Here is a 27,990-nt window from a genome sequence, read left to right as displayed (position 1 = left end):
CGCGAAATATCCTGGACCCTTCTTGGCTTCGGTGTCGAGATCATGGCTCGTCATGCAAGTTGCCGGAGCCAGCGCCGACAAGACCCAAAGGAAGCTCCACAGTAGGCTAGGTAAGTCTCAAGGCTCAGTACATGGCAGCGCTAAATGGATTTCGGATAGGGCCCGTCGTGCGGATTGCTCCCAATGAAGTTGCGATTTCGGACCCAGGTGCGATCAGAACAGTTTACAGCATTAATTCTGGCTTCACCAAGGTAGTTATCGGCATTTCTCCTTGCACTTTCTGGACTTGCTAACTTCTCAAGACTGATTTCTATCTTCCGTGGCGGCCGTTATGGGGTACGTTTGCAACTATCTGGAAACTGTGAACAAGCACTCATTCGACATAGCCAAGTACCCTGACCACTTCACGTCTTTGGATGAACGACTCCATGCAACCCGCAGAAGGATTGTCAACAACTTGTATTCTATGACAAACATCGTACGAGCCGAGAGCGGCATCGATCTGTGCACAGACTTGTTGATGTCAAGAATGCGGGAGTATGCCGACACTGGTGAAGTTCTCGACATTTCGAGCTGGGTTCAGATGTATTTCCCCCAATGGCCCTCATGAGTGGGTAGCAAGTTACTGACAGGACCATGGATAGGTATGCTTTTGATGTGATAGGCCAGCTGTTCTTCAGCCGCATGTTCGGCTTCTTGAAGGAAGGTGGTGACCATCGAGGTTATATCAGGTCACTAGACACCCTATTGCCGGTTTTGGCAGTGACTTCCGTCATGCCAACTTACATTCGCACTTTATTCTTATTGGCAGGGACAATGTTTGGAAGTGTGCGGCGGGCTTTAACCGCTCTCAATGAGATTGAACGAGCAGCCGAATCATGCATCGCCGAGCGACAGGAAATTCTCAAAAACGGTGAAACTGTTGAAAGAAAGGATATTATGTCAACTCTCCTCGACATAATCCAAGAAAAGGGCGATAAAGTCGACTTCGGATTGACTGAAGCAAAAGTTGAAGTCTACGTTGCTTTGTTCGTGCCCACTTCCTTCTTGCTGCTCAAACAGCTAACCGGGAAATAGGTTTGCAGGGTCCGATACTACCGCAGCGGCAGTTTCATCCATCCTCTACCATCTTGTCAAGAACCCACAGGCTTATCGGAAGTTGACAGAGGAAATTCGCCAAGCTGCCGCATCTGGGGAGCTAAGCGTCCCCTCTGTGCAATACAGCGAGGCCGTGAAGCTCCCGTACTTGGAGGCATGCTGCAAAGAAGGCATGAGGATGCATCCTAGTGTTGGGTTGACCTTGCCGCGCAACGTGCCCAAAGGCGGAGGCATGATTTGCGGCGAGTGGTTTCCTGAAGGAACTAGAGTTGGAGTGAACGCAGCCGTCGTTCATCGTGACAAGACGATTTTTGGGGACGACGCAAACGAATTCAGGCCTGAAAGATGGTTTCGGGACAACGCGGAGAATATGGACCGGTATATGTTTCAGGTATGATAGAGCCCTGGCCTAGGTGCTCTTTGTCCACTAACACCATTTGCAGTTCGGAGGCGGGTCGAGAACCTGTATCGGGAAGAACGTAAGTGCCCTCCTATTGAAGATAATGATTAGAATTAACTAGTTGTTAGATATCCTTGTGTGAAATGTATAAGATGATTCCTCAACTCCTGCTTTCTTTTGATTTAGAGGATGCTTGCACGGAATGGAATACTAGTAACTACTGGTTTAATAAGCCTAGTAATGTTAACATTATAGTTAAGCATAGATCTAGGTTTTAATAAAATAAAAAAAAGATAAAATATTAGGCTTTTAAGAAATAAATAAAATATTAAGTTAATATTAAAAAATAAGCTTTATAAATACTTTTGTACTTAATATTTTATCTTAGAAAAATTTTTTTTATTATAATAATAAAAATAATTTCTTTTTTATTTAAAATTAATCTAAAAAAAAATTAACTAAGCATATTAACTATAAGATATATTTTCGTATTTAATATTATAAGCGCATTAGTGCTATAATAATATAATATAATATAATATAATACTTTTATAATTTATTACTTCTATTAGGGTTAAGTCTTTAAAAGGTATTATAATATCTTAAAAATATTAGTCTGTTAAGGCTATTAAACCCTAAAGAGGCTCTTAGTAATTTTTTTACTTATCTTTAATTACCTCTTACTTATTAAAGAATAAGCTTTTAATAATAATACTAAGCCGTCTTATTCCTTTTAGAACTCACTCAATTGATTAGCCGACATAGAAATAGGCTGCGGTATTAATAGCGCAGATGTGAATCCAGGCTGCATCAAGCGCGACCAAACCTATAGGAAGGTACCCGTCGTGATTGTTGGCAAGAACTGCATAAGCCACTAAGTGCGGTTCTCTACCTACTTCTGTCTTGGTCCGGCCAGGGACGTATGTCAGTCTCAGCTGAGAGTAAGCTGCAATCAATGTCACGTATAACGCAAGCATATCCTATTGGTTGCTCTCATCGGGTTGCAATGTGGTGCCAAGGAATTTACGGGCAGACGGGAAACAGGGGTGGGAGTGCCGGGCAAAGAGTTAAAGTGGCCGCCAGCGCCTGCCCGACATGGCGCATGACTGTTCTCTCACAAATTACCCCACCTTCATACTTTGGGTTATCTACGAGATCATGGTGACACGCCAACCTCAACATGAGACAAAACAAGATCAGAAGACGGAGAGCGACCCCAAACAATCTCTTACCGTCCTACCATCGGCATCCCCATCTCCTTATGAGCCGCTCAGCCAACATATAGACTGCACGCGGCTGATAAGGATCGAAGCAGCAACGACGGACGATGATCCCATCATCTGCAGTTTGTTCGAGGTCGAGTTCCGTGAGAAGCCCAAGTTCTATGCGCTCTCATACATGTGGGGAGATGGCCCAGCCCAATGCAATATTATCCTAAACGGTGTGACCTTCAGCGTTAGGCAGAATCTCGGGGATGCTTTGCGGTATCTGCGAACACACGCTGCTGACACCTCTTATTGGATCGACGCGATATGCATCAACCAAGACGACGTCCCGGAGCGAAACAGACAGGTGCGCATGATGCACCACATCTATTTTAGGGCTGAGACTGTCGTCGTGTGGCTGGGGAAGAGATATGTGGAATACGAGGCGAGCCTGCCAGACTTGCATGGACTTGGCCATTGCAAACCATCGAACGGACAACAAAAATTGGAGTCGTCAGCAAATGGGCCTCAGAGCGACCTTTCCGCGGCGAAGGAGCCAAATGAGGATGCACAGCAGCGCAAGCTGGCAGAAGACTTGTACAAGAACGGCTACTGGAATAGATTGTGGATCATCCAGGAGATTGGGCGTGCTCACAATATCAAAGTGTGTTTCGGAAACTATGCGGTAGAATGGGATCCGTTTATTCATTTCATCACCATGCACAACATCGGAAGTCACGGCCCTGTGAGGCTGAATCGACAGCGACAAGGGAAATATACCGGGTCAAGCTCCTTGCTCCAACTGCTACAAGATCACAGAGAAGCTCTGTGCCAAGACAGCAAAGACAAAGTGTACGGCTTGATTGGTTTGGCATCAGACGCTGGCGGCTTTGTTATCGATTATCAAAAGTCAACCTTTGAGATATGGACCGACGTTATGGAGTTTATGAACCGACACGGTTTATTCGCAGACAAGGACATTGTCTGCGTTGGGGGTCTTGTCAAATCTCTGCTTATGGGTACCAACTGCCTGCCCCTCCAGCAAATTCTGCGACAGGACGCACCTGGCAAAGAAGATAGTGTGATTCTCACAGACCCGAAGCATTTCAAAGCATTTGAGTTGCAGGCAGCTATGCTAGGATGCGTCACTTGTGTGGGCCCGCGTCCGCATGAAATCGTTGGAAATCTCAACCAGGTGGATAAGTGGACAGAACAGGTCCAATCGAACTATAAAAACGATCTCGGTCCTGCCCACCAGGAGAACGATTTGCTAATTCGGACTATTTTGGACCTGGATGATAGCATCTTATCGAAGAAATGCTTTGACTGCAGAAGTGTTATACAGTGGTCGGTACGTGATGACGACTACACAGACCACAATGAAGCCCTGCATAACAATTGGCATTGGATACCAGATTTGCAAAGCAGGTCTAGTGGCCAGCCGCAAAACGAGAACACATCTGCAGAGCAGTCCTCCACTGAGGATTCCCGTCTGTTTCAGATGTCGAATCCATATAAAAGACAAACGCCTTGGAAAATGGGCCTAGCGTCGAGCGACATCCGCTCTGGAGATTTCATTTGCTGGCTTGCGTGGCCGCGAAGAGCCGTGGTCGTGCGCCCACAGAAGCAAGGCAACAAATCTCATTTCTGGAAGCTTCAGGTAGTGGGCACGGCTGTTGTCACTGAGGATTTGAGAGAATCATGTTTGAGTTGTTTGCAACGTGTCGGGTGGTTTGAGAACAAGTTGAGGCAGACTATTTATTTGGATGCAACTACCATTTTCATTCTTTTAGCATAATACACAGAGGAAATACATGCCCTGTCGCAGGTCCACGTTGACTAAAAGTGGACTTTGACACATTCGAATTAGTCCAGTATCACGATAGCCCACCTTTCACTTAAAAGAGGACGCTAACTTAAGAGCCTTATGGCGCTCAGGACGAGACTTATAACCTGAGCCTTCAACAAATATCCTACCGCTGCCCTTAGTGAGTGTTGGGATATTTGTTGAAGTTCCTTCGGCCACAGGGAGTGGCAGAGGCAGGATTTTCGGCTCGGAATCCGTGGCCATGTTCTTCTATCTTGCGTAATTGATAGTCATCAAGAGCGGCCCAATGTTTTTTTTGTTTACTACCTACCTGAAGAAGACTTAGATTAAAGAAGTTTGATGCTTAAAATTAAAGAGACGAGGTCACGAAACGCGGTTAAACAGCAATGCCACAGAACACGGGGTCTGGGCTGCAAGGCTAAGCTAGCGCCGGTCCAGAGCGTCTCAAGCCCCAAAAGGCAACGCGCCACCTCGCAGACAAATGCGCGCTAAATTTGGGCTTTTGCTCGTTCCTTCACAAGAGAAGTGCTGGTGTCGGGCTTTCTTAAATAACGCAAGTGCCTTGCTTCTCAGGCTCGTCCCGAAAGGCATTGCCGAACCCCGTAGGGGACCGGTCTCCTGTCTTCCGCGCCCTCCTTACTCAAGCTCGGGCCACCTAGCGATCCATGCGTGCATGTATTGTAATCGCAGCGCTATAGTTTTAAGCTACCTTTGCTATGATTTTAAGGTATATAATAAACTTTAATATATTATTAAAACTATTAATATTTACATTAAGTTAAGCTTATTAAAGCTTTATATTTTAAATATAAAGCTTTTATTATTAAAATTATTAAAATATTAATTAAAATAAATAATAATAAAATAATAAAATAATAAAATAAATTATTTATATTAAATTTATTTTAAAAAAAACTAATAATATTAGTTTAAATAAAATAAAAATTATATTTTATTATATATTTAATAATATTAAATATACTTAAGTTATATTAATAATTATAATAACATATATATAAAAAAGTTATAATAAGTATAATATATAATTAATTTTTAAAATAATAGTTTTTTAACTTAGTCTAAGATAAAATTAATATTTTTAATATCTAGTTCTAAGATTAACTTAAATAAAAATTTATCTTTTTAATACCTTATAATAGTTATTTCCTTGCTAATTAAATGCTACGTGTGTCATGTCTGTGGCAAATTAGGGAGCATCTCTCCAACCCGATTGGACATATCCTGGACCGAGATTTCACAAGATCGCGGGGGTGGTGAATTTGCCGCTTTGGGGCCGAATGCCTGCACACTATGACGCATATGTGCCAGCGCCCCCCTCCCTTGAAAGCCCCAGCCTCCGCCTGATGGCTATCCCTACGCGATTCGAACTGCCCTCTTGCCCTGTCTGGCTATTCCACCTCTCTTTCGCCGAACATTCTCTCCTCTCTTCCAAGTCATTTTTCGCCTTGAGTCCTCGCTCTGTTTCCACCTTGCTCAGGTACGAGATCGCCCTAGAAGCGATGCCCTTTCAGTGCCATTCTTGCCATGCCAAGTTCTCCAAGATGGGTAAGCAGCCCTTCGCACATTGCTCAACGGGCGCTTGACGCTCCCGTGAGAACTTCACAATCTATCATCCTCAAGCACCGGGCCATGCTAACCTTGCGGCATTATAAGATCATTTGAAACGTCATCAACTTTCTCGTGGGTCTTTCCTTACCATCATTCGCCTCCTGCAACCGCGCAACCGTGTTGACACCTCGCAACTTAAGACGGCAATACGCGTGCATACACCTGTCAATTCTGCTACCTTGGCTTCAATCGCAGGTCAGTTATAACCCTTCCAACTGCCCTCACTTGCTTTCTAATCTGTCGCTAGGGATGCGCTACTTCGACATTGGAGAACCTGTGAAGAACGTCTCAAGGCGGGCCAGCCTCCGCCTGTCCTGCCGCGACGGAAACGTGGCCGCAAGCAGAACGCATGCATAAGATGCGCGCAGCTGAAGAAGAAATGTAGCCGCTCACTTCCATGCGAGGCTTGCTTTAATCAAGGTCTACATTGCATTTACAGAAGATCTTCGCCACCGCCGTCGGCAGATACCATCGACAAAGAGCACCCAACGCCGTCCTCACTACCACAAATGGATACAGAGGTGACCCAACTTCTTGACGACCAGTCACTGGAAATACTTTTACCCGACCTAGAGCTCTTCTGTCCAGAATCAACTGAACAAGAAGCCCCTAGTCTACCATCATCTCGTCCGATTAACGTGCTGTCTCCGAACCACGCTGGATCCAGTTTTTTCCAACCCGAGGAGTCTGCCTCGGCTCTCTCCGCTCACGGTAGATTCTCAGATATATTACACGACTGCCCATCAACGATCGAGTTCAATTGGCATCTCCCGAACATAAACCCCATCTCGTTGTCATTAATTCCAAAGTCACCACCCCGGCCCATGAACCTTCGGTTCCTAGCCAAGCTTACGGCAACCCATGGCCTTGCAAACTCGTTCGAGTGCGGCAACATTTTTGCAAGACGGAAGATCATGTCCACCTTGGGGCAAAGTGGCAAGGCTCTACCGACAGTTAATATTCTCGCGGAAAGCCCAGCGTATCACAGGCCCGCACTTGCACGTCTTTGGACGGAATCGGACCAAGTGCCTGGGTGGCACCACCCTTTGCTCGACGCCAGTTTACATCACGACTGGAGCTATCCCGGCTTTCCCGGCCAGTCCGCACACCTAGGCAATGCAGGCTTGATAGAAAGTCACCAAAGAGTTTCCTCTCACCCCTTGAAATCCAAGTCTCACGAGATTGTCCAAGGAATCCGAGGCGTAGTCTGTCATGACATGCGATGCCGAGGCAGTACAATCAACTGGTCCCCATCAACGGAGCGTTCATGTATTCGATTCTTCTCACCTCTGAATCTCGATAGATTCATGGGAGCCTTCTGGCATTTTTGGTACCCAAACTGGCCAGTATTCCACAAGCCGACCTTTATTGCCGCCCAAAAGCCTGCTCAACTGATCGCTGCCCTTTCATTAATCGGGGCCTGCGTGAGCCCGGAGAAGACCGACCGGGATCAAGCGATGCTGTGGATCGAGGCGGTAGGAGATTGGATTCATCATGATCCCGACTTCTCTGAAGATGCTGTCCCACAAACAGATGATGAAGCCCAGCTGTTGCAGCTTGAATTACGACTTGATATGGTACGTGCAGCCTATGCCATCATTATCATTATGACCTGGGAAGGGAGTGAAAAACAGATGACGGTGGCACGGAGGACCCGGTTCTCGCAAGTTGTATGCGTTGCCCGCAGCCTTTTCTTTTTCCCCGTCGCTCGGGAAAAGGCCTATGGCGGCTCAGATCCGAGCAATCATTTTAGGAGATGGATGCTCTTCGCGTTGAGAGAAGAGTGCATTCGCACACTGATCTATGTTTTCCTCCTCGACTGTGCTTTCGTCATGTTCCATAACTCTGCTCCGCGCATGGTAGTGAGTGAACTCCAGTTTAGTCTAGCCATGCCCGAAGCATGCTTCAACGCTCCGACTCCCGAGACGTGGTTGAATCGTCTTGACGAATGGTCTGAATGCCAGCATGCCGATCACGAAACGACGTTATCTGAGGCGATTCGGGTAATATTAAAAAGTGAACTCGAGCCAGAGGACTGGAGAATGTTTGAAAAGATGAGTTTATTGAACCTCTTTGCCATCACCAGTGGTAAGCCCTTGCGACAGTCTGAAAACAATCGAGTGGAAGGTCAGAGTACTTACTCAAACGCAGCATTTCACAACCTCATTTTTCATCACCACCACGGAGCAGATTATGGATCAACATCCTTGCCAATTACCCGAGGGCTGAGGAACTGGATGCGGGCCTGGGTTGCTCGAGACATGGTTCTAGTCGAAGACCAGCCATCCCAGTCATCCCACCCTGAACCTTCCGAGGGCGGAAGCAAGATTGGGTTTTATCGTTATATGAGAGAATACTGGTGCCTGGCTGTTATCTTTCACAATCAGTTTGAGTATGCTCGCAGTCTTGGTGTTGATACCAGTCTCGGAGCGAGCAGCTTGCCCACGTCGCAAGGTGGGCTTGTAAATTTTGATAACTCGGATATGGGCCAGGTGCACGAGTTGATCATTCGATTTCAAGATATGGATATCAGAGGGGTGCTAGAACAATGACTAAGGATAATTATTTTTTCCAGTCTACCTAAGGCATAGTAAATGTATATCTGGAATATCATATGGCTTTCTAAGATTTAGCTTATTTATTATAGTTAAGGATTTTTAACTCCGAATCCGAGCTGTTTATATAAGAATAAGAGGGGATATATATAGCCATATATTTCTTAAATCTTTAAAATATAAAGCTTTAAACTAATTTAATTAAAAAAAATATCATAAGAGAAATTATGTATCTTCGATTTTTTAACTAAAACCTAAGGTTATGGCCTCTTTAATTAGAATATGTCTTCTCCGTGCTAGAACCTGCCTGTGACGGCGTAAACTCTACAACCGTGTCATCACTATGATTCACTTCGCTAACATGACGAAATGTTTCCCATAATCTGGTAGATAAACTAGACGCCGGCACTTCGGGGCCACGCGAACTCAACGCTCCCAGTCTCGTAACACAGACTTGATTGAATACCGTAGCCAGGGTCTAAGCGCACCCAGATGTACTGTTCAGTTTTAATTTCATCAAATAGACTTGGAAAACTTCATTCGCAATTGCCAAGATCGGCTTCTATTTCACTTGCAACCGGCATCGCGCTCAAAGGCTACCTGGCGGAGAGGATCATGGGCCAGAGGGCTGGCATGATGCCAAAGAAGAAACATAGATGGGGGTATAGGTGGTAGAAATGGATAAAGGCTGATATCATATATTTAAAGGCAACCCTTGAGAAATATAAGTACTTCCTTATCACCCATTTCACTCCAAACTACCTACACTAGAGATAACCAAGAGAGCGTGGAATTCATCACTCGGGCTTCCTTCCATAAACTACGTAGATCGGCGCATAAAGATGAATCGACGGATCCTTGAGCTCCTTCCGGACCTTGGCCACGTACACCTGGACCTCTTCTTCCTTCCAACCGAGGACAGTCCCGTAGATCCGAGGAGTGTATGACTCAACGGCTTGGATCTGCTGGATGATCTGATATCTTCCAATCTCCTTGAGCTTCGGATCCTTGGGCCAGGCACCAATAGGTATCTTCTACGTCAGCAACGCCTAGACAGGTAGGTCAAAGTGTAACATACCTTGAAAATCTCCTGCTTTACATCCACAAACCCTGCCTTCTCCAGCTTCTCCTTCCAGCCAATAGCACCCTCGAGAGGCTTTCCAAACTTGGCGGACCCGTCGATCAGAGTCTTGAGCCAGCTTTGGGCGTTCTCGGCCTTTTCTGCGGTGCCATCGTCAGAGAGCCAGCGCGGGTACGCGGCCTGGAACTCGATGTAGCCACCCGGTTTCAGGTGTTGAAATGCACGCCGGAACAGTGCATCTTCGTCACTAATACAGCCTTCCAGTTCGCGGGAGTGAATAAAGTCAAAGGGCTTGGAATAGAGCCACTCTGCTTCGAAGTCATCCACCTCGAAGGCGCAGTTTGGGGGAGTCCTGGATCCTTTGAGTCAGTAAATGCAGACATATAAAAACAACAATGGCCTACCATTTTGGCTGAATGGGACTGAGATCCGTTCCAATTACCTCTGCGGAGGGATATTCGCTAGTATTTATATTAGAAAGACGATGATATCAGCCATGGCGGGAGGAAACAAACTCGGCAAAGTCCATCGCCCAGATTCCAGTGCCGGTACCGAGATCGAGGACACGCTGGGGGTTATCGGAGATAGGTGCCCTGAAAAGCTCACCGCCGAGTAAGAGTCGAGAAATATGATGTGCTAGGTCCATACGGTCTTGCTCTGTATCGTCGTTTGGCTAGTTTTCTTTAGCAGGTCTTCTTTTCTTTCCCTGCCTATGAGTCTCTGGATACATACCAGGAGATAGGTGCCCGCACGGAATGCATGGTAGCGACGTCCATTCTAGAAGGATATTGTAAGCCACTATTAATGCATTGGTATTTATGCTGATGCTCACCTCATATCTACACCAACAGTGCAGGTGCTGGTCAGACGAGCTTCAGATTAATGACTGAGCGGAGCACGTACTTGTAGTTAATGATGCTTGAGGCTAGTGAGGTCTGATAGCTGGCCGAATTTTCCCTATCGTCTTAATCAATGACCGTCCCTTGAGGTTACAACAGCAGACTTACGAGACAGCATAGGCCGAATCATTATCTTGAGGAGCATCCTACGAGGACATGGTGAGCCAATAGGCTAACCGAGAACGTGCTACTACTCACATCCGCCTCTAAAGGATTCTCCGCCAGAGTCTCCTGGAGCGGGGGCGGGGGCGTCGCAGATTCCTGTCTCTCTTCGGTGGACATTTTCGGGACGAACTCTCGGGGCAAGTTGGCGATGGAGTGACAGTGGGATCGTGATGGATTTAACAGTGGTGGAAGTCTGTGGGACGCTTCACGACCAATAGCCAATTATATCACGATGGCAAGTACATTGTGTACCTCCATATCTCGCAGCTTTGATAGGTATCTGTTAGCAAACTGGACAAGCTTAAAGGTTGAAATGCAGGGTTCCCCTCCCGCTTTTCTCCTTCCAGGCTCGTGTCGTGTTGATCCTGGTTCAATGGCATGACAGACGGGGCAACTATGCCTAATCTAGCCGAGCCCGTTGACGGGCCGCTGTTAGAGCAATTGGAGATAAGAGTTGGACCCGGCCCCACGATCCGTGGCGTATCTTCAAGGGCTCGTCGGGCGTTGGGCCGGTTCCCCTTGGACCTCGCGTAACCAACAAACAGCGCATGTATTGCGCCATTTATGTCTACATCGATTAACAATCTCGTTGCACTTCGGTGAGTAACCATGTAGGCTCTCGCCATTCATCCGAGCAGAGGCCTACAATCCATCCACCAGTTGACTCGTCAGGTTAAGCAAGACTGAGGCCACTCACAGGTGGCCAAGAATCCATGCACTACCCTGTACATCAGCCTAATCTACACGATCCATTCATTTTCAGCCCCCAAAGCGATGAGAATATCAGAATTCCCCAATCCGGCAAGCCCCAGCCTGCCAATGCCTGACGCTCCCCTAGACAGGGGTCATGCCAGTCGCAGATCCTGTGACGTAGCGAAAACCCCCCAAGCGAGCCCTGGATATAATAACCTCGTCTCGTCCGGAAACCGGCAGACAAGTTCGTTTCACTTTCGTCTTGGGGCACATCTGCGGCAGCCAAGCTATCCTTTTGGGATAACCAAGCCAGATGGCATACTTGACATTCGGGACAGCGAGCGATTTCTGAGACGCCGAGTCCGACCTGAGGAAATGAAGTGCCAAAAAGGAAATTGTGTTGACTGGAGTTCAGAGGCCATGTCACTATAAAGCCTGTCGAACTTCGCGATAGTGCATCGTAGGACAATTCCATTCTTAGACCATTATTGCCCGAGTTGAGCTGGGGCTAATTTTCTCTTCTTATCATTCTTTCAGTCAATCGTCCACAATGTTTTGCCATTTTGCCTTGACCATTCTCTGCTTGAGCTCGCAGGTTGCCGCCACGGCACATGCTAGCTACCACAATACACTCGAGCAGGCCTCGAGGCTTCACGCTAGACAGGGACAACAAAGCTGTTTAGACCCTAATCTGATCCAGTCCGCCAGCGCCAAGACAGGACAGGAGCCGGGGACTGAGGGCATCAAGCCGGGCCAGGCGCCTTCCGCAACGTGAGTCAACGGCCATGAGATATCTTTGAGCAAGATTCTAACCCTCTGAGCCCAGAGATGCAAACAACTTTATCAACTTCTGTAAAGGCCAACAAATCACCAATGGCGTGCAGGTAAAGTCCGGCTCATGCAACCCCATTCCCATGGGCCGGATCCCTGCAACATCCAACATGATCTCGGCCATGATCACCAGCCCCCAGCCCGGTGAGGCACTTACATCCGGCACCACGTTCAACGTCCAAGTGCAGACGTCGCATCTGCGTGCGGGTAACTTTGTCAATCCCACTACCAACTATTATACTGCTCCGCAAGATCTCGACCAGAATGGTGACATCATCGGCCACTGTCACGTCACTATTCAGGATATTGGCTCTCTCAAGTCAACTACGCCCCCCGACCCAAGTCGGTTCGTCTTCTTCAAGGGTATCGACGACGATGGCAACGGACAGGGACTGCTCCAGGCTGTAGTTGAGGGCGGGCTGCCTGCAGGCGTGTATCGCGTGTGCACCATGATTGCAGCGCAGAACCACCAACCCGTGGCGATGCCAGTCGCTCAGCGAGGCGCTCAGGATGACTGTACCAAATTTGAGGTTGTTGATGGTCAGGGTGGTGGCGGTGGCGGTGCATCTGCCTCTGAAGGTCAGCAGAATGGCTCTCCAACCAGCCAGGCCCCGGCGGCAAGTTCTAAGCCAGTAAGGTCTGGGAAAGGAAGAGGGCGTGGTAAAGGTTTCAGAAGGCCGGGTCAGCGAGGGCAACGAGGATAGGCGCTGAAGTTTAGAACTCATCGTGTCCCCAAGATGTTCTCGCTTGCTTTCAGAAGGGTTGACAATGCATGGAGAGCAAGTGGAACTCGCAGATTGCCAAGATGTAAAGCAGGCTTTAGCGGTTTTGCGCCTTCAGGCCTGATCCTCTCAACCAAATACAATAATTACAAGTCGTTTGCTCATCCAGGATCCTTGCATTAACCCTTGACAGAGTGCCCTGCCACTGACATCGCCCAGCTCAGAAAGGTGAAGGGGCTAGCTACCCTATAGCGCCTCGATCAAACCACGCGCCATCCCAAAAAGGAAATTTTGATTACCACCGTTTCAACCAGGGCGTGTCAGGTCGCGTGGGGAAATCAGGGGATCTTTGTTTCATTGGCTGTTGCGCGCGTATTTGAACCCACGATGACACCTTGACTAATCATGGGCAACAAGCGAACCGTCAAGTAGCCAGACTCGCACTTTTTGACCTTCATCGGCCATCTTTTCTTGCTCTTGTGCAGCCATCTTCCCCTTTGTCCGTGCATCTGCGTTAGGTCACGATGAGTAACAGCATCTTCCGCATGTTCAATCCTGGGGGTTAGTCTTGGCCCCCCTGCTAGTCACGTTCGTGCTGTTAACCGCTGACGAGAGCAGAGCCAAAGGAAAACCCAGTGGAGAAGAGGCGGGCCCAGCTGCGGCGGGCCCAACAGTAAGATCATTACATTTCAATGGACCGTTGAAGACCGTCTGTAGTGACCCGACCCCCAGATCCTACCGTAGCCGCAAGGACAAGTACACAAGAACACTCGAGGAGGAACTTGCCAACTCCCGGTCGAAAGAGGTGGAACTGATGCGCGAGTGCGAACAACTGCGGGAAAATCTCCAAAATGCCCTTCATCAACTATCTCAACTGGGCGTCAATGTCCCTGCCGAGATCAAATCTAAGGCCAGCGGGAATGCCCCCAACGAATACACAAGCCCATCCACAGCGACGGGATTGTCAACGAGTGTCTCTCCGATTTATCTGGGAGATTGTGGCAGCCAAGCGGTGGATATCATTCCGTCTCCGCAACTTATCTCCCCGGAGTCATTCGGCGACTTCTACAGCCCAACTGAAGGCCAACAGGGCCCAATCCTGTTTAATATTGGAGGAGGACTTGCAAATAACTCTCGCGTGAGTGACGTGGACCAGATCATCGTGGGCATGGAGTTTGTACTAAAGTAAGTCTGACATTTTGTGGGAGGAGTGGTACTAATGCTCGGAAAAGGATCGAGGAACCCTGTCTGGGCCATCTCCATGGCGACGCCAAGAAGCCCCACGAACCTGGAAACCATGCTCTGACGGCCTCTGCCCAGCTCATGGCAGCCTGTGACTACCCATCGCCTACGAATAGATGCACTCCGCTCTTGTCTCCGAATTTTGGAAATACACCGACGACCATGCTAGAACGGCTGTTGACCCTCGCGCCAGACCTGTCTGATGAGGGTGAGATGACACCAATTCAGGCATGGAACAACATCCGGTGTCGGCCAAACTTTGGCGGACTTAATGCGCGAAGCTTGGGGATACTTGCTGAAAGGCTGAAGAAGGCTGTCAAATGTCATGGGTAAGTGGGTTTACAGAATCTGGGATCAGGCAACGTTGACGAAATGTTAGGTTTGGTGCTGTTGTGAAGCAGTCTGTCTTCGAGGGCTTGGTATACGAGACACTCATCGTCGGGCGGACCTTTTGATTGTCTACTTGGGTTGACCTGATATGGTGCTTCATAGTACGAGGTACTGTCTTTCTACCACTGTCTCCCCTAGCCCGCATTCGTACTGGTAAAGCATACAAGCTGCGAGGGTAGATTTGCGGCTTGAAGGACTGATTGAATGAAATAGGGAACTGGAAAGCCGGCCGAGTCGTACTTTTTTGCCACGAGACCTTGCTTTCCACTATCAACCCACCCGTCGCCACCAGGTGATCGAGAGGTAAACAAGGTGAAAGAAGAAGGTACCGAGGATCCTTCGCCCTCAACTACCACATGGCCATCTGATCCTTCAATTCGGCAAAACCCATCATCTGTTTTCACCTCCAATGACGAATTGGCGATGCCTTGTTTACCATTAGGATAAAGAAGAACCGCCGCAGTGTATATATCAATACCATCTTATAAAGTTTATATTGCGACAATAGCAGGGTCCTTAGCCTTATCGCCAGTCCCTGGATCCAGGCTAAGCAGCGCCCAGGTCAGACTATAAATGCCAATGTCCAAGAGGCTACCAGCTCCGAGGGCAGGGTTCTTCAAGCGCGACTCGGTCCCGAGAGATGCGATATCCATCTTCATACCGAAGTCATAGAAAACTCGTTTAATATCCCCGATAATGCGTTCTTTGTGTAAGAGTTGCTGGAAATGTTTGACAAGTGGGAAGTGACGAGTCCACATAGCTTCCATCACCAAGACACCCTTGTCGCGGGCAGCGTCAAAGACTTTGATTGCGTCTTTTGCAGTAATTGTAAAAGCCTTCTCGCACAAGACGTTTTTGCCCGCAGCAATCGCATCGAGGCAATTCTGCTTCTGAAAAGCGTGCGGTGTGCCGATATACACGATATCAACTTCAGGATCATGATAACATTGATGATAGCTGCCATAGATGAGGGGGTTGGATCTTGGAATGAACTCGGCAGCGAACTTTTGCCCTTTCTCCACAGATGATGAACCAATGGCTTGGACAACATGTCTGAAAGGAGCACCGGCGCGGTTCAAGACAAGATCTCTAACAAAGTACGAAGAGATCTGGCCAGTGGCGATAATACCCTAGCGCAAGGTTCGTAAGCTAGATGTGATTATGTAGACCGTTGAATTAATATCGGATGTGTCCGCCATGCAAGGTCATATCCGTCAATTCCAAGATCATGAGGGCGCTCCGAAATCAGTATACGTCCCATCATGGCAAGGCCATAGAGACGTAGCTATTTAACGGTGCATTTTAATTGTCAAGGCAGATCCTGATGGGATTGACTTTCCACGTTCGAGATCGTACTCGTGGCGGAAAATGGGTTCCTGGGGTGGCTCTGTGGCAATAAAGGAAAATATTTTCCGCGTTGCAGCACGTGCTACTCGCCCTAAACAAACATCCCCATATCCATTCTGTAAGGCTCATTCTCGTTTTCTGCTAATTTCCATGTCTCTATCTGCATTAATCTTGTAAAGCATTAAATGGAATGACTGAACCGATAAATACATAATTCGCAACATGTCCGTCAGACCAGCGGTAGGTTCGATGTGTCAATTATTATTATTGTGCTTGTCTCGACCATTTATCATGTCTATCAGCATCGCATCAATTATCGAGGTCCTAGCAGCGCGACATGGAGTCGTGTCATTCTCTTCACCATCTAGGTGATTGTTTCACGAGGAAAAAAGTTCTGGTTGGAAGAAATGGAAACCGAAGTGCTCATTCAAAGAACACACTATCTAGGTGTAGTCGTGTACCCATACGATAAAGGGGAGCTCGATATCACTGGGACGATACAGGCGAATCTAGATTTCTTCCCAGGGTGGTTCAACAGCTATCCTGGTAATTGCCGCGAGACAGGATAGGTGAAGTCAAGTGATTAATGCGGATCCTCCAGTTTGATCTATCCCCCCTTACACATTTTACTAGTCCGGCAAAAGTCAGGAGGAGGTGTGAAAGCGGGCCTTGATATAGTCCTCCACCGCAGTAAACTTGAAGTCGGGATAAAGCTCTTTACCGTCCAAATATCCCAGATACTTGGCATTGTCGGGCGTGTTATCACCGCGGATAGTGACAGAGTAGAAAAGCTGATTCAACACCAGGCTACCAAGTGCTTCAAAGCTAGAAGGGTTTGATGCAATAGCTACTCTCGCCTCGTCGATGAGTCTCTCAACTTGCTCCTTCGAGACCTGTGGACCAGTTAGTTATCTTGCCACAAAGCGTAAGAGTAATGGCTCACATAAGACCTCGGTATCTTTGTGCCCGTCAACTTCTCAACTAAATCGTATAGCTGATTTTGGGTATATGTCTCATTATAGACAAACACTCGCTTATTAAGGGTCCGAGGGTCTGCAATCACCTTGGCAACATATCGGCCAATATCTGTAATCTCTGCAACAGCAACGGGGACGTTGCCATCTGCACCGAGCTTCCCCTGCAAGAAAGTTGCTGAGGGGGTTTCACCGCTTTGAGACGGTGGCTGAGGGATCGCAATGTCATACCACCATCCAGCATCAAGATACGTGTAGGGAAGACAAATCTTCTGGATGTGATTCAAGATATCTTCTTTCTATATTACAACCGAGTCAAATAAAGTCCCTGGGGGAGAAGTGAAGACACATACCTGTTCACGGAAATCAACAACGCCCTTGGGAGGAATGACACACATAAGCGCTGATTGAAGGAAGCGTTTCACCCCAGCAGCCTTCGCTGCGTCTGCCAATGGTATCTCGGCATCCAGTTCGGTGAAAACAATAGCCGACACCACGACATCAACTCCAGAAAGGACTTTCACAAGGTCGTCCTTAGGTCCCTTAATATCAATTGGAACGACAGTTACGCCGCGGCGTTTTAATGCCTCATAAGCGGGCTTGTCGACGGATAAGGGACGAGCCAAGGCGGTTACAGTCTATACAAAGACCAAATACGTCAGAAAAGGAAAAATAAAGGGGAAAAAAGAAAGAAAGAAAGAAAAATGAGTTTGAGCCACCTATATGGAGTAGTTAGGCGAGATGAGAAACCCTACTTACAAATTCGGTCTCACCGGAATTGAGTAGCCCAGCAATGATAGCTGAGCCGGTCGTTCCAGTGGCCCCGACGACAGCAACCTTAAGGCTCTTTGTCATTGTAATCGCTTCTGCGGAAAGGTATGATTGGTGGCTAGATGGCCTGTGTAGACGTGCGACTACTTTATAAATAGCCATGAGTTGAAAGGCACAGCTGACAAATCGAGACTGTAGGTTCTAGAAGGGATAGAAGGGGAATCTAATCAGCTCATCATCTTGTGGATTGGTAATGCGTCCGTGGTAACGCCGAAGAAACTAATATCCACAAACTCGAGGGTTGCTTTCTTTCAAGTGGACTAGACTAATATAGGAGGATTAGAAACGTCGCAGCGTGCCTGCTGGCCTTATAAAAACTCCTTCTCTCGGGCTTAATAAACACTAACTACCTATCCGTCTATCTAGATAAACGTGTTTATATACGTCTTGTCATAAATAACTACTAAAACTCTTCTTTAATCGTTCGCTGGTAATAGTCTCCTCAGCTTACATACATCGGACCTGATTCTCGGCCCTTCATCATATATCAACATGACGGACCATCGAATTTTCCAACCCTTGACAGTTGGGCCTATCACGGCCAAACATCGCGTCGTCATGGCGCCCTTGACGAGATTCCGAGCCAACGACGAACATGTACCATCAGACTTGGCTCCCGAATACTACGGCCAGCGTGCGTCTGTTCCTGGTACTCTTCTCATCAGCGAGGCTACCATTATATCTCAAGAGGCTGGTGGATACCCTAATGTGCCCGGTATCTGGAATCGGGAGCAAGTCGATACTTGGAAGAGGGTCACCAACGCCGTGCACGAAAAAGGAAGCTTCATCTTCCTACAGCTCTGGGCCCTTGGTCGCGTAGCTATGCCAGATATAGCGCGTGCGGAAGGGTTTGACATTATCAGCTCTAGCGATAAGCCATTTGAGAAAGATGCGGCCGTCCCAAGAGCTGCCACCAAGCTCGATATTCAACGTTTCATTCAGCAATATGCCCAAGCAGCTCGAAATGGTATCTAGGCCGGTTTCGACGGTGTCGAGATACACGGCGCCGGGGGCTATCTCATCGATCAATTCACTCAAGATAACTGCAACACCCGTTCAGACGAGTACGGCGGCAGTATCGAGAACAGGTCTCGCTTCATCCTAGAGGTTGTTCAAGCTGTGGCTGAAGCCATTGGAGCAGAACGAGTCGGTGTTTGTCTATCACCATGGCAGCGGTATCAAGGAATGCGTATGGCTGATCCTGTGCCGCAATTCACTCATGTCGTTCAGGGGCTCGGAGCGCTGGGTTTGGCTTATCTACACCTGATTGAGGCACGAGTCAACGGTAACGTGGATGGTGACGACAGAGAGCCGCCCGACTTTGCCATTAACGCATGGGATGCTCGCAAACCAGTTATTCTGGCCGGTGGCTACACGGCTGAATCGGCCCGACAGGTCACGGAGCAATGGGGGAGTAGAGACATCATGGTAGCTTTTGGTCGCCACTACATATCCACTCCCGATCTAGCCTTTAGAATTAGAGAGGGGATCCCTCTTATGCCCTACGACAGAAGCACCTTCTACGCCCCAGGAGCGTTGCATGGATATGTCGACTATACGTTCTCTCCAGAATTTCAGAAGACGATTGGAATTTGACAGAGTGTACTGAATGGATAGTTCTTGTTACAGAGTAAACTTTTAGGAATGAATAGAAGAACAGTTGATGCGGAAATAAGCGTGATGGGTCGTTATTACGTACTACAGTGGCGCCTCAAAGGCTTGATCTGCAAACGAGTTAGTTATGATAGCAATAGCATCCCCCTTAGAGTGGGCTGAGTGGGCTTTTCAGTACAGTCACTGTAGCCGGAAGAATCGGCTATTGCCTTAGAATAAGAGCTAGGATCTTTTCTTGGTGTCTAACCCTAGAAAAGCGCCTTGGCAGCCTCTCTTCTTTTAAGCAAGTCTTTCCTCTTAACCAGCTCGTTAAGGCCCATAGCCAACACCTGTCTCGAGGCAGGTCCTTAATGCTTGGGAACCAGCCTAATAATAAGCTTAATAATAAGGCGTTTACACAAGGAAGTGACTACTGACTTTGGCTGCTTTTACGCAAGCCAGATGTAGCTCCCATCCTAGGGGATCTGTCAACTACCAGGTATGTGGATCAGGCAAATGTACAACTGGCCATTCGGCAAGAAGGCAAAATCAAGAGAAGAAAACGCAGCCCCGTACGGGTATAGTGGCTATAGTGGATAGTCTCCCAGCTTAGAGGGCTAGCCCCCGCTAATATAGGCGTCACGGGCTATATTGGCGGTAATTTTCTTAATATTATCACTTATGAGCGAGCTAATTAGAATCTATTAGCCCTGGTTCGAGATGCAGGCATAGCTAGCCTGCTTTAGAAAGAGTATCCCAAGGTGTGAGGGTAGCGAACTGCATGGATCTCGACTATGCCTCTTTAGAGTCAGATAGCAATTTTCGCCGAAGGTGGGGGGGGGTTGGCGGCGGATTGGGGGCCTTGCACAGGCGAGGGGTGGACCCTGGTAGCCACGGGTGATCAGAAAAGTGGATATCCCCGACTTACATAAACCTCACCCCCCCCCGCAGCTTGATCCCACATCTCGCTTTGCATGTCTAATCCTGCGAACCTGGCGTTATATATAACACCTAACTCCGTCGTCTAGAGGTCTCATACGGTCAACTTGGCAGGCCTGGCCGAACGTGCGGCAAATTTTCCATCCTATGATCCGTCACCGCGGTCGAACTTTCACCGTAAGTCAGCAGATACATGAAAAAGCACCGCAAGAAGCGAGACTGAATGCTAGCGCCAGGGCTGTTGGAAATGCCGAGAGCGCAAGGTCAAAGTACGGACGGCCCCTGGTTATGTTTTGATGTGTTTCTTTTTGGCGGCTACTTACTGTATGGGTCGTTCAGTGCGACGAAGCGAAGCCAGACTGTTTAGCATGTCGAAAGCTCGGCGTTAAGTGCACTGGCTACCGTACCCAATACACTTGGGTTGAGGAGGGTAGATCCACGGGCACGACCCAGGGTCGGCATGTACTCCCTTGCGGTGAGTGTAGCTTGCAGAAGATGGAAGCCGAGCCCCTTTCACCCTCCATGCTCGTACTGACTAACCTTGTAAAGAATCGACTTGGAGGGGCTGCCAGGTGCTACCTTCAGATCTAGTGGACTTCCTGATCTCCCTCTGTGATGAGCCAAGCAAGACAGGCCAGTTCTTAGCCCAGCGCTTTCTTCTGTCAACTTCAAGGATCGCAACCCACAACCCATTTTCTGTTTTCAAATCCTGTTCACCACCTATCCCGCCCGTGCAAGACACAAAAATTTCAGAGCATTTAGAAACCTCGCTGCAGCCGATTGTCGTTACCAGCTTTCCAGACTGGACAGGGTATGAGGTGTTCCTGTTCCATCACTATGTCAACCATGTCGCGGGTATGATGATGCCCTATGAACACCCCAAAAATCCATGGAAGAGTCAGTACCCTGCAGCAGCCCTGGCCCTTGACGCTCGCGAGGACACGCCGCTAGCTAGCGCCATGATTGCTCATGCTGCATTCAATGTGGTTCGGCTTCGCGAGCAAGATGAAAAAATATTGCTCGTGGGCATGAAGCACTACGGTAACGCCCTCCGGGGTATAGCCCGCTCAATAAGCATTGGCAGCACGCAGCTTCCCGTCACGATGGCGTCGATAATGACGCTTATGCTGGCCGAGGTATGGTTGTAACCCTCCTGCTGCATGGAAACCTCGCTGATATGCCAGTAGATCTACAACGGCCCGTCTAGGCCCTGGAGGCGCCATTTCGATGGAGCGTGGACTTTCTTGAAGGAACGTCTGGACTCAGAGCTTTGCTTCGCCACTGACCTAGACCGTGTCTCTCGCCAGAGTTTGGATATCCTCACCATCATTGAGAAAACATTGAGAACTCCACGACAGGGGATGCGGCAAATCAAACAGCACGTGGCGGAGAAGGCTGTTTCGAAAGCATCACTGACGCAACCAGCTCTCCATGACTTTGGCTTCACGATTGGAGCACCGCGTGCCATCTTAGATTGCATTGCGCAGGTTGCTGAGTTTCAAGATAAATTACAAAGTCCACCGGGCATGGCACCTGAACCACTCTTGCTGAAACTCCTGCTATCTTTAAACCAGTGTCTCCATCAGCATCGTACGACCGTCAATCTTACCGCATTGTCAACCGACCAAGCTGGTACGACAAAAACGCCGTCGGAGGCAGTGCATCAAAGCCATGCCTTTATTCATGCGGCCTACATCTATGCCTATCGTTCCTTGCTTAACGTCCCTCCCCATGCCGTTCAATCTCACGTCACCAACGCCTTGAGGCATGTATCTTTGTTCATCACGACTAGCCCTGGGAACCTTTCAATATGGCCGGCCTTCATTGCCGCAGTCGAAGCTTTTTCAGAAGATAATATGAGCGCTGCAAGAGCGTGGCTGAATCATGCGATCTCTTTTGGGATTGGGAGTCGGAACGCCATGAAAAGGGTCGTGGAGGAGGTGTGGCGCCGAAGACAGGCTATTTCTGAATCGTCTGGTTTGAACCGAGGCCTTATCGTCGTTGACTGGAGAGATGTGATGCAAGAACTTGATCTGGACTTATTGTTGATTTGAGGAAGGAATGCTTTGTCATAAGTTACATGAGCTGCACTAAATCGTCGGCCCATTTGGGTTGGATAAACAGGCCCTTTGCCAACGCAACAATTCGACCATCCACCGCATCCTGCACTTTGGCCTCGACCCATGCCTTTCGTCCTTGAACCTCTATCGTATCGGCCCGGACTATAATGACGCTATCTAGCGAGATCGGGTCCTTATACTCGATCTCAAGCTTTGCCGTCACAGCAATCTTCCCCGGCAGTCGACCGAACGTGGCTCTTCCCATGCATTCATCGAGAAGTGCAGCAGTGATACCGCCGTGAACGATGCCCACGTGTCCCGCAAGGCGGCGTCCAAGGTAGTAAAAGGCCAAGAGTGCGCCTTTATTGTCGTCCTTGAAGACATAGGGCTCAGCAACTGCGTCTGAGGCAGCTAGGGTAGCGCCCATGAGGCTGTTAGGCAAGTGTTCCGGCTTGAGAACAAGAACCGACCGAGTTGCTTGCACATTTGGCGATGATTGTAGAAATGAAATCGTAGACGGATGGGCTGTAACGATCGAGCGTAAAAGCTCAGCTGTGTCGGTTGGCTCGGCAGCAGCGGCGCTGCCTTTAGTCGAGGGAACGTCAAGGGTTGCCATAATGATTTATTTAAGGAAAAAACTTGGAAGAAACAAGTCTCGTCTACTTCAGCGAGCAAAACAGGACCCTACTGCTCATCTTATCCGCCGGCTCGGATGTGGACCATCCAACATGGCTTCTGATTCCGCGGCCGGCTGCGCGCTTTCCGTCGGTCCGGTCCTCGGTAAGAGTTACTCTATCGATACCAGCTCGTTAAGATTTTCTGACGTTTTCTTGGCGAGATGTCATTTTATCGCGGCAAAAGTGCTGACGGGCGAAAGGACCTGGTCCTCCTGATCAAACAGATACCGATAGAAGTTTATCTCTCGGCAACGAGCTCCCGTGGCATTCTTTCTGGTTTAGCGTGATGCGGGAGACACCTCGACTAGCCTAGATCTAGTCTGCCATCGGGTCCAGTTTTTATGACTGCATCGTGGGGGACCACAAAAGTGAGAGGGGAAGCGTCGTGATCTAACCAAGTTTATCAAAAAGGATGAGGTTTGCCAACTCTAACCCTTCCATGCTAGATTCGGCGCGAGCTTCCATCTTGCCTAACTCCGAGAATATTGGCTTGGGCGATACGATGTATCGTCGGCCCCGATGAGACAAATGAACTTTGAACTTCTATAAGTAGGCCCCTCAAGGATGAGAATTAAAAACCTGACTTAGAACAGCAACCATCGTTACAACCATCTGTTTATCGCATTTTAAGCCATCCTTGTTCTATCAGAATGCCGTTGCCCTCAATTATACTCGAACACCCAGCCCCAGGTGTGGTCAGGATCATCTTGAATAGACCTAAGGCTTTGAACGCTTTGAACGTTGATCTTCTCGACGGTCTTGTGAGAGCCCTCCGAGAGAATGGCCAAGCACGCGTCATCATTCTCGAGGGTGCCGGGGATCGATCGTTCTGTGCAGGCGAGGACCTGAAGCAAACTCTCGCCCCAAAGACAGGGTCTGGTCAGGAGCTGCGGCAAGCTTTTCACAAGCTGCAGGACGTTACGCGCCTCACTTCGTCTTCGCAAGTTGTGGTGATTGCCGCCGTTCAGGGCTTTGCCATCGGAGGCGGCGCCGAGATTGCCTTGGCTGCCGACTTTATCATCGGTGGGCCAGCAGCGAAGTACCGCTTCCCCGAGGTCTCGCTCGGCCATGCTGCGACAGGCGGCATCACCCTTCGTCTCCCGCATCTGATTGGGCTTCTCAAAGCGAAGGAGCTTCTCTTGACTGGGCGTTGGGTCGAGTCTTCTGAAGCGTTTGGCATCGGCCTCCTCAGCGAGATCCATCAAGACCCAAAGCAGCGGGCTCTGGAACTGGCTTTGGAACTTGCTCAACTCCCCGGAACGTCTCTGGCGTCTTCAAAGGCATCCCTGGAGCGAGCTCTATTTCCTAACATGGAAGGATGCTTGCAAGACGAGGTCAATGTGGCAAGCCATTGTTTCGCCCAAAGCGATGCCAGCAAGGGTTACTCGGATTTTGCAGCTCGGAAGTCGAAGATAAATGAAGTATCCAACTTGAACACAAATGGGGTATCTAGCTTCAAGACGCCTGACAAAGGATCGGGTATCCCCACGACGGCGCGTCCTCTTCATGTCACGCCAGAACATTCCAACATCAGGGACATCAACACTGCACTCGTCCGCGCGGCAAGGTCTTTCCCGGAGCAGGTATTTCTCCGCTTTGCAGGCAAGGAAATTACCTTTGGCCAGTTCAACACCTCGGTTTCAAGGCTTGCGGGAGGTTTGAGACAGTTGGGTGTCGGCCCAGGTGACCGGGTGCTGGTGATGATGGTAAACAGCCCCGAGATGGTTTGCTCCTGGATGGCTGTGAACAGACTCGGGGCAGCCTGGGTTCCAGTCAACACGGAGCTGAAATCTGTTACGCTCCAGCACGTCATTGAGGCAGCAGCGCCAAAGCTCGCCATCGTCGATGCCGCACTGTGGCCAGCGTTCGAGTCAGTCAACGTTGTCGACAGTAGCTCTGTCATCATTCACGGCAAGTCACATAACTCCATAACGACCTTCCTCAGCCTGTTAGATTCAGATTCAAAGATTGACGAACCGGCGATGGTGGGGCCAACTACGACATCTGCGTTCCTGTACACCAGTGGGACTACGGGAAGATCGAAACCTTGTGCCGTGTCACATGAGTACTTTCTCCTGCAAGCCCGGACATTGATCGATAGTCTAGGACTCACAAAGGAAGATGTTCTATACTCCCCCTTTCCTCTATTCCACATCGATTCCACGGCCCTCACCACGATCCCAGCCATTTTGCTTGGGGCCGTTGCTGCTCTCTCCGCCCGCTACAGTGCGAGTGGCTTTTGGGACGAGATCCGCGCTTTTAAGGCCACCGTCTACAACTTCATGGGTGCTACCTTGGCTTTGACGTATAAGCAACCTCCTACTCCTCGCGACCAGGAACACGGTGTTCGCCTGGCTTGGGGTGTCCCAATTCCTTCTTTTGCCCGTGAGTATGAAGACAGGTTTGGCCATCCCTTGATTGCGCTATATGGAAGTGTCGAGGCCGGCATCCCAATTTTCCAAGATCGCTCCCGCAAGCTTCCCGCTGGTTCCTGTGGAAGACTGAGGCCGGGCTATGAGCTGCGCATCGCCAACGACGCCGATGAAGAGCTTCCGAGGCACACCACGGGCAACTTGCTGCTGAGAAACGACCAACCAAACGCGTTCTTCCAAGGCTACTATGGTGACCGGGCTAGCACATTAGCGGTCTTCCGGGGCCTTTGGCTACACACGGGAGACCTGGCAAGGATGGACGAAGACGGGAATGTTTACTTTGCTGGTCGTATAAAAGATATAGTCCGTCGGCGCGGGGAGAATATCAACGCGTCGGAAGTGGAGGAAGAGTTCCTGCAGCACCCAGATGTGCTCATTGCTGCCGCCTTTGGCGTGCCCTCAGATCTTGGTGCTGGCACTGAGGATGACCTCAAGGTGGCAGTGCATGTTAGGGCTGGAAGCACGACGACTGCGGAGGAGCTCTGGGAGTGGTCCGTGGGTCGTATGGCGAGATTTCAAGTGCCAAGCATTATTGAGATCGTTGACGGCTTTAGGCAAACGCCAACGGGCAAAGTGGCGAAGGAGCACTTGAAGGCTGAGGGAGGCCAGCGATTCGATATTCGGGGGATCAAAGGGCAGCGAGTTTCAGTATAAGGGCCGTTCCTTTAAGAAATTTAGTGTCAGAGTATTTATCCATTAAGATATCTGCTGTTCAGTCTTGAGTCTACCTTTTTTACACAATATTTAAGATCGATCTAACTGTTTCCTGTCGCTCTAGTGGAGGTCGTCCTTGCTGCAGAGCCGAGTACTTCAATCGCTGGTACGACTCAAGACAAGAGGGAAACAAAGAGAAGCCGCACCACGCGATACTACCAAGGATGATAGGCCAGGAGAATGACCACTACAGCGAATAGATCAGCAGCAAGATGAAGAAAGCATTTATAACAGGGAACAGTTTCAGTGAGCTGGATAGGTACCTCCGTATGTTGGAAGAACTGAGAGTTCCCCCTTAACTTCAGGATCAAGATGAAAGTTTGAAATCCTAGATGGGATCATTCAAAGATATAAGGCCCCAAAGGGCCTCGCATTGAGATCATGAAAACTTAACCAAGAATAATTACAATCACGACAATAAGAACTACCTGCTATCAAGCGCACTCAGCATTCCTGCGTGACACAATAACACCGTATCGAACCGTAAGATATGCAGGATCCAATCCAGCGGTGGAGAGATCACAAGGCTTCCTTTCCTCTAGTGAGCCACTTTGCGCTAGTCGTGTTAGCAATTCCAGCTATAGCCAGTGATTATGAGACAATTCAGTCTTGCAAAACTGGCTCTGACGTCGCAGAGGCTTTCCATTGGTTCATGTGTGCTGGAATAGGTTCAATACCTGAAGAACTGGGTTAGACATGGTTGGGGTAGAGCTAGGTAGCTGGGTAACTGGGTGAAGGTGAAGATGTGGTGATGTGCAGAGCGTGTAAGAAGCACGACCCACAAAGTTGATTACAGGTATCATTCACCCCAAAGTTGATTTGATTGACATATGATGAGCGCTGACCCGCAGCCAGTTCCTCGAGTGGCCGTCTTCCGCTGGCGCTCTATGGACGCACTAGGAGGATAACAGAATCAGTTCCTCTAGCGTCTTCCACCCCTGAGTTCGAACCGTCTGGGCTGAAACCTAAGATGTGGTTATCGAACTCATAGAGAATTTCGCCTAAGATCGTGTCCTAGTCTCGCTGAGGAAGTGGCTCTAATGCCTGCGGTGTTGGCCTGTTTTCTATGACCGCTTCTATCTCGAGCTGTTCTTCTTGCTCTGCATCAAAGAATTCCCTCTTATTGAATCGTACGTCTCGGGATAGGATAGCCTGATTGAGCTTGGGGACCTAAATACGATAGATATTACTGGCATAGTAGCCAACGAGATATCTAACGTATGCTCGTGGGCTAAGCTTGAATTGATTGATGTCTTTCTTGGCCTTATAGCGGCTATTTAAGGGATATGCTTTGCATCTATCCCGAGTGGACCGCACGAATGAGAACCCATAGCGCCGGCTCCACAGTTGGCCGCGCGGTAATGACGAAATGCCGGGCATGGTGGATCCAGCCCCAACCCAAATGAGTCTATGGTTGCGGTTGGTATCATTGAATGTAACTGATTGTGTCCTCAGCTGAACTAGCCAGCAAGACCGTGGGAGAAACCTGTTAGCGCGTCTAAACAACTGAGACGGGGGACCACTTCAATGAATTTAGGGGTCGCCCCAGCAAGATTCCCAGTGTGTCAGGTATTTCAACTTGCCAACTTTGCGCCTCAAAGCGTCGTCGACCGGAGAAAATCATGTTCCCATTGTCTTAGCGCCTCCCTCGTATGTAAAGCACACCGGCTATCTGGGAATGAACC

General features: G+C 48.9%; 8 protein-coding genes and 2 pseudogenes across 10 annotated transcripts, besides 2 other annotated features; 7 read left to right on the top strand and 3 right to left on the bottom strand.

Moving 5' to 3' along the window:
* Positions 1–52: 52 nt before the first annotated feature.
* NCS57_01091800 (uncharacterized protein) lies at positions 53–1,619 on the top strand (the record flags this gene model as incomplete). Its single annotated transcript, XM_053060644.1, has 7 exons — positions 53–110; positions 160–251; positions 303–336; positions 387–585; positions 633–1,028; positions 1,078–1,489; positions 1,542–1,619. The coding sequence occupies 7 exons, from the start codon at positions 53–55 to the stop codon at positions 1,617–1,619; spliced, it is 1,269 nt and encodes a 422-aa protein (XP_052909030.1).
* A 1,037-nt stretch (positions 1,620–2,656) lies between these two features.
* NCS57_01091700 (HET domain-containing protein) lies at positions 2,657–4,137 on the top strand (the record flags this gene model as incomplete). The annotated part of the gene is made up of 2 exons (XM_053060643.1): positions 2,657–4,054; positions 4,129–4,137. 2 exons carry the CDS (start codon positions 2,657–2,659, stop codon positions 4,135–4,137), a joined length of 1,407 nt encoding a protein of 468 aa, XP_052909029.1.
* A 5,375-nt stretch (positions 4,138–9,512) lies between these two features.
* Positions 9,513–10,977, bottom strand: NCS57_01091600 (uncharacterized protein; the record flags this gene model as incomplete). The annotated part of the gene is made up of 8 exons (XM_053060642.1): positions 9,513–9,749; positions 9,794–10,148; positions 10,201–10,257; positions 10,312–10,469; positions 10,529–10,573; positions 10,666–10,753; positions 10,804–10,841; positions 10,894–10,977. 8 exons carry the CDS (start codon positions 10,975–10,977, stop codon positions 9,513–9,515), a joined length of 1,062 nt encoding a protein of 353 aa, XP_052909028.1.
* A 1,126-nt stretch (positions 10,978–12,103) lies between these two features.
* On the top strand, positions 12,104–13,016 carry NCS57_01091500 (annotated as a pseudogene). Its single transcript has 2 exons — positions 12,104–12,324; positions 12,380–13,016.
* Positions 12,104–13,016: a sequence feature.
* A 614-nt stretch (positions 13,017–13,630) lies between these two features.
* Positions 13,631–14,803, top strand: NCS57_01091400 (uncharacterized protein; the record flags this gene model as incomplete). The annotated part of the gene is made up of 5 exons (XM_053060641.1): positions 13,631–13,667; positions 13,725–13,779; positions 13,824–14,291; positions 14,339–14,677; positions 14,728–14,803. The coding sequence occupies 5 exons, from the start codon at positions 13,631–13,633 to the stop codon at positions 14,801–14,803; spliced, it is 975 nt and encodes a 324-aa protein (XP_052909027.1).
* Positions 14,804–16,729: 1,926 nt separating this feature from the next.
* Positions 16,730–17,914, bottom strand: NCS57_01091300 (NmrA domain-containing protein; the record flags this gene model as incomplete). Its single annotated transcript, XM_053060640.1, has 4 exons — positions 16,730–16,978; positions 17,029–17,358; positions 17,413–17,697; positions 17,819–17,914. The coding sequence occupies 4 exons, from the start codon at positions 17,912–17,914 to the stop codon at positions 16,730–16,732; spliced, it is 960 nt and encodes a 319-aa protein (XP_052909026.1).
* Positions 17,915–18,448: 534 nt separating this feature from the next.
* NCS57_01091200 (Oxidored-FMN domain-containing protein) lies at positions 18,449–19,486 on the top strand (the record flags this gene model as incomplete). Its single annotated transcript, XM_053060639.1, has 2 exons — positions 18,449–18,857; positions 18,951–19,486. 2 exons carry the CDS (start codon positions 18,449–18,451, stop codon positions 19,484–19,486), a joined length of 945 nt encoding a protein of 314 aa, XP_052909025.1.
* A 1,782-nt stretch (positions 19,487–21,268) lies between these two features.
* On the top strand, positions 21,269–22,191 carry NCS57_01091100 (annotated as a pseudogene). Its single transcript has 3 exons — positions 21,269–21,277; positions 21,325–21,558; positions 21,610–22,191.
* Positions 21,269–22,191: a sequence feature.
* Positions 22,192–22,498: 307 nt separating this feature from the next.
* Positions 22,499–23,098, bottom strand: NCS57_01091000 (4HBT domain-containing protein; the record flags this gene model as incomplete). The annotated part of the gene is made up of 1 exon (XM_053060638.1): positions 22,499–23,098. One exon carries the CDS (start codon positions 23,096–23,098, stop codon positions 22,499–22,501), a length of 600 nt encoding a protein of 199 aa, XP_052909024.1.
* Positions 23,099–23,809: 711 nt separating this feature from the next.
* Positions 23,810–26,245, top strand: NCS57_01090900 (putative long-chain-fatty-acid--ligase protein; the record flags this gene model as incomplete). Its single annotated transcript, XM_053060637.1, has 1 exon — positions 23,810–26,245. The coding sequence occupies one exon, from the start codon at positions 23,810–23,812 to the stop codon at positions 26,243–26,245; it is 2,436 nt and encodes an 811-aa protein (XP_052909023.1).
* Between the last annotated feature and the right edge of the window lie 1,745 nt (positions 26,246–27,990).

This window comes from Fusarium keratoplasticum, chromosome 9, assembly GCF_025433545.1.
Source record: "Fusarium keratoplasticum isolate Fu6.1 chromosome 9, whole genome shotgun sequence".
Lineage (NCBI taxonomy): Eukaryota > Fungi > Ascomycota > Sordariomycetes > Hypocreales > Nectriaceae > Fusarium > Fusarium keratoplasticum.
The sequence above is the reverse complement of the archived record's forward strand: the minus strand, read 5'-3'. Positions and strand labels throughout refer to the sequence as shown.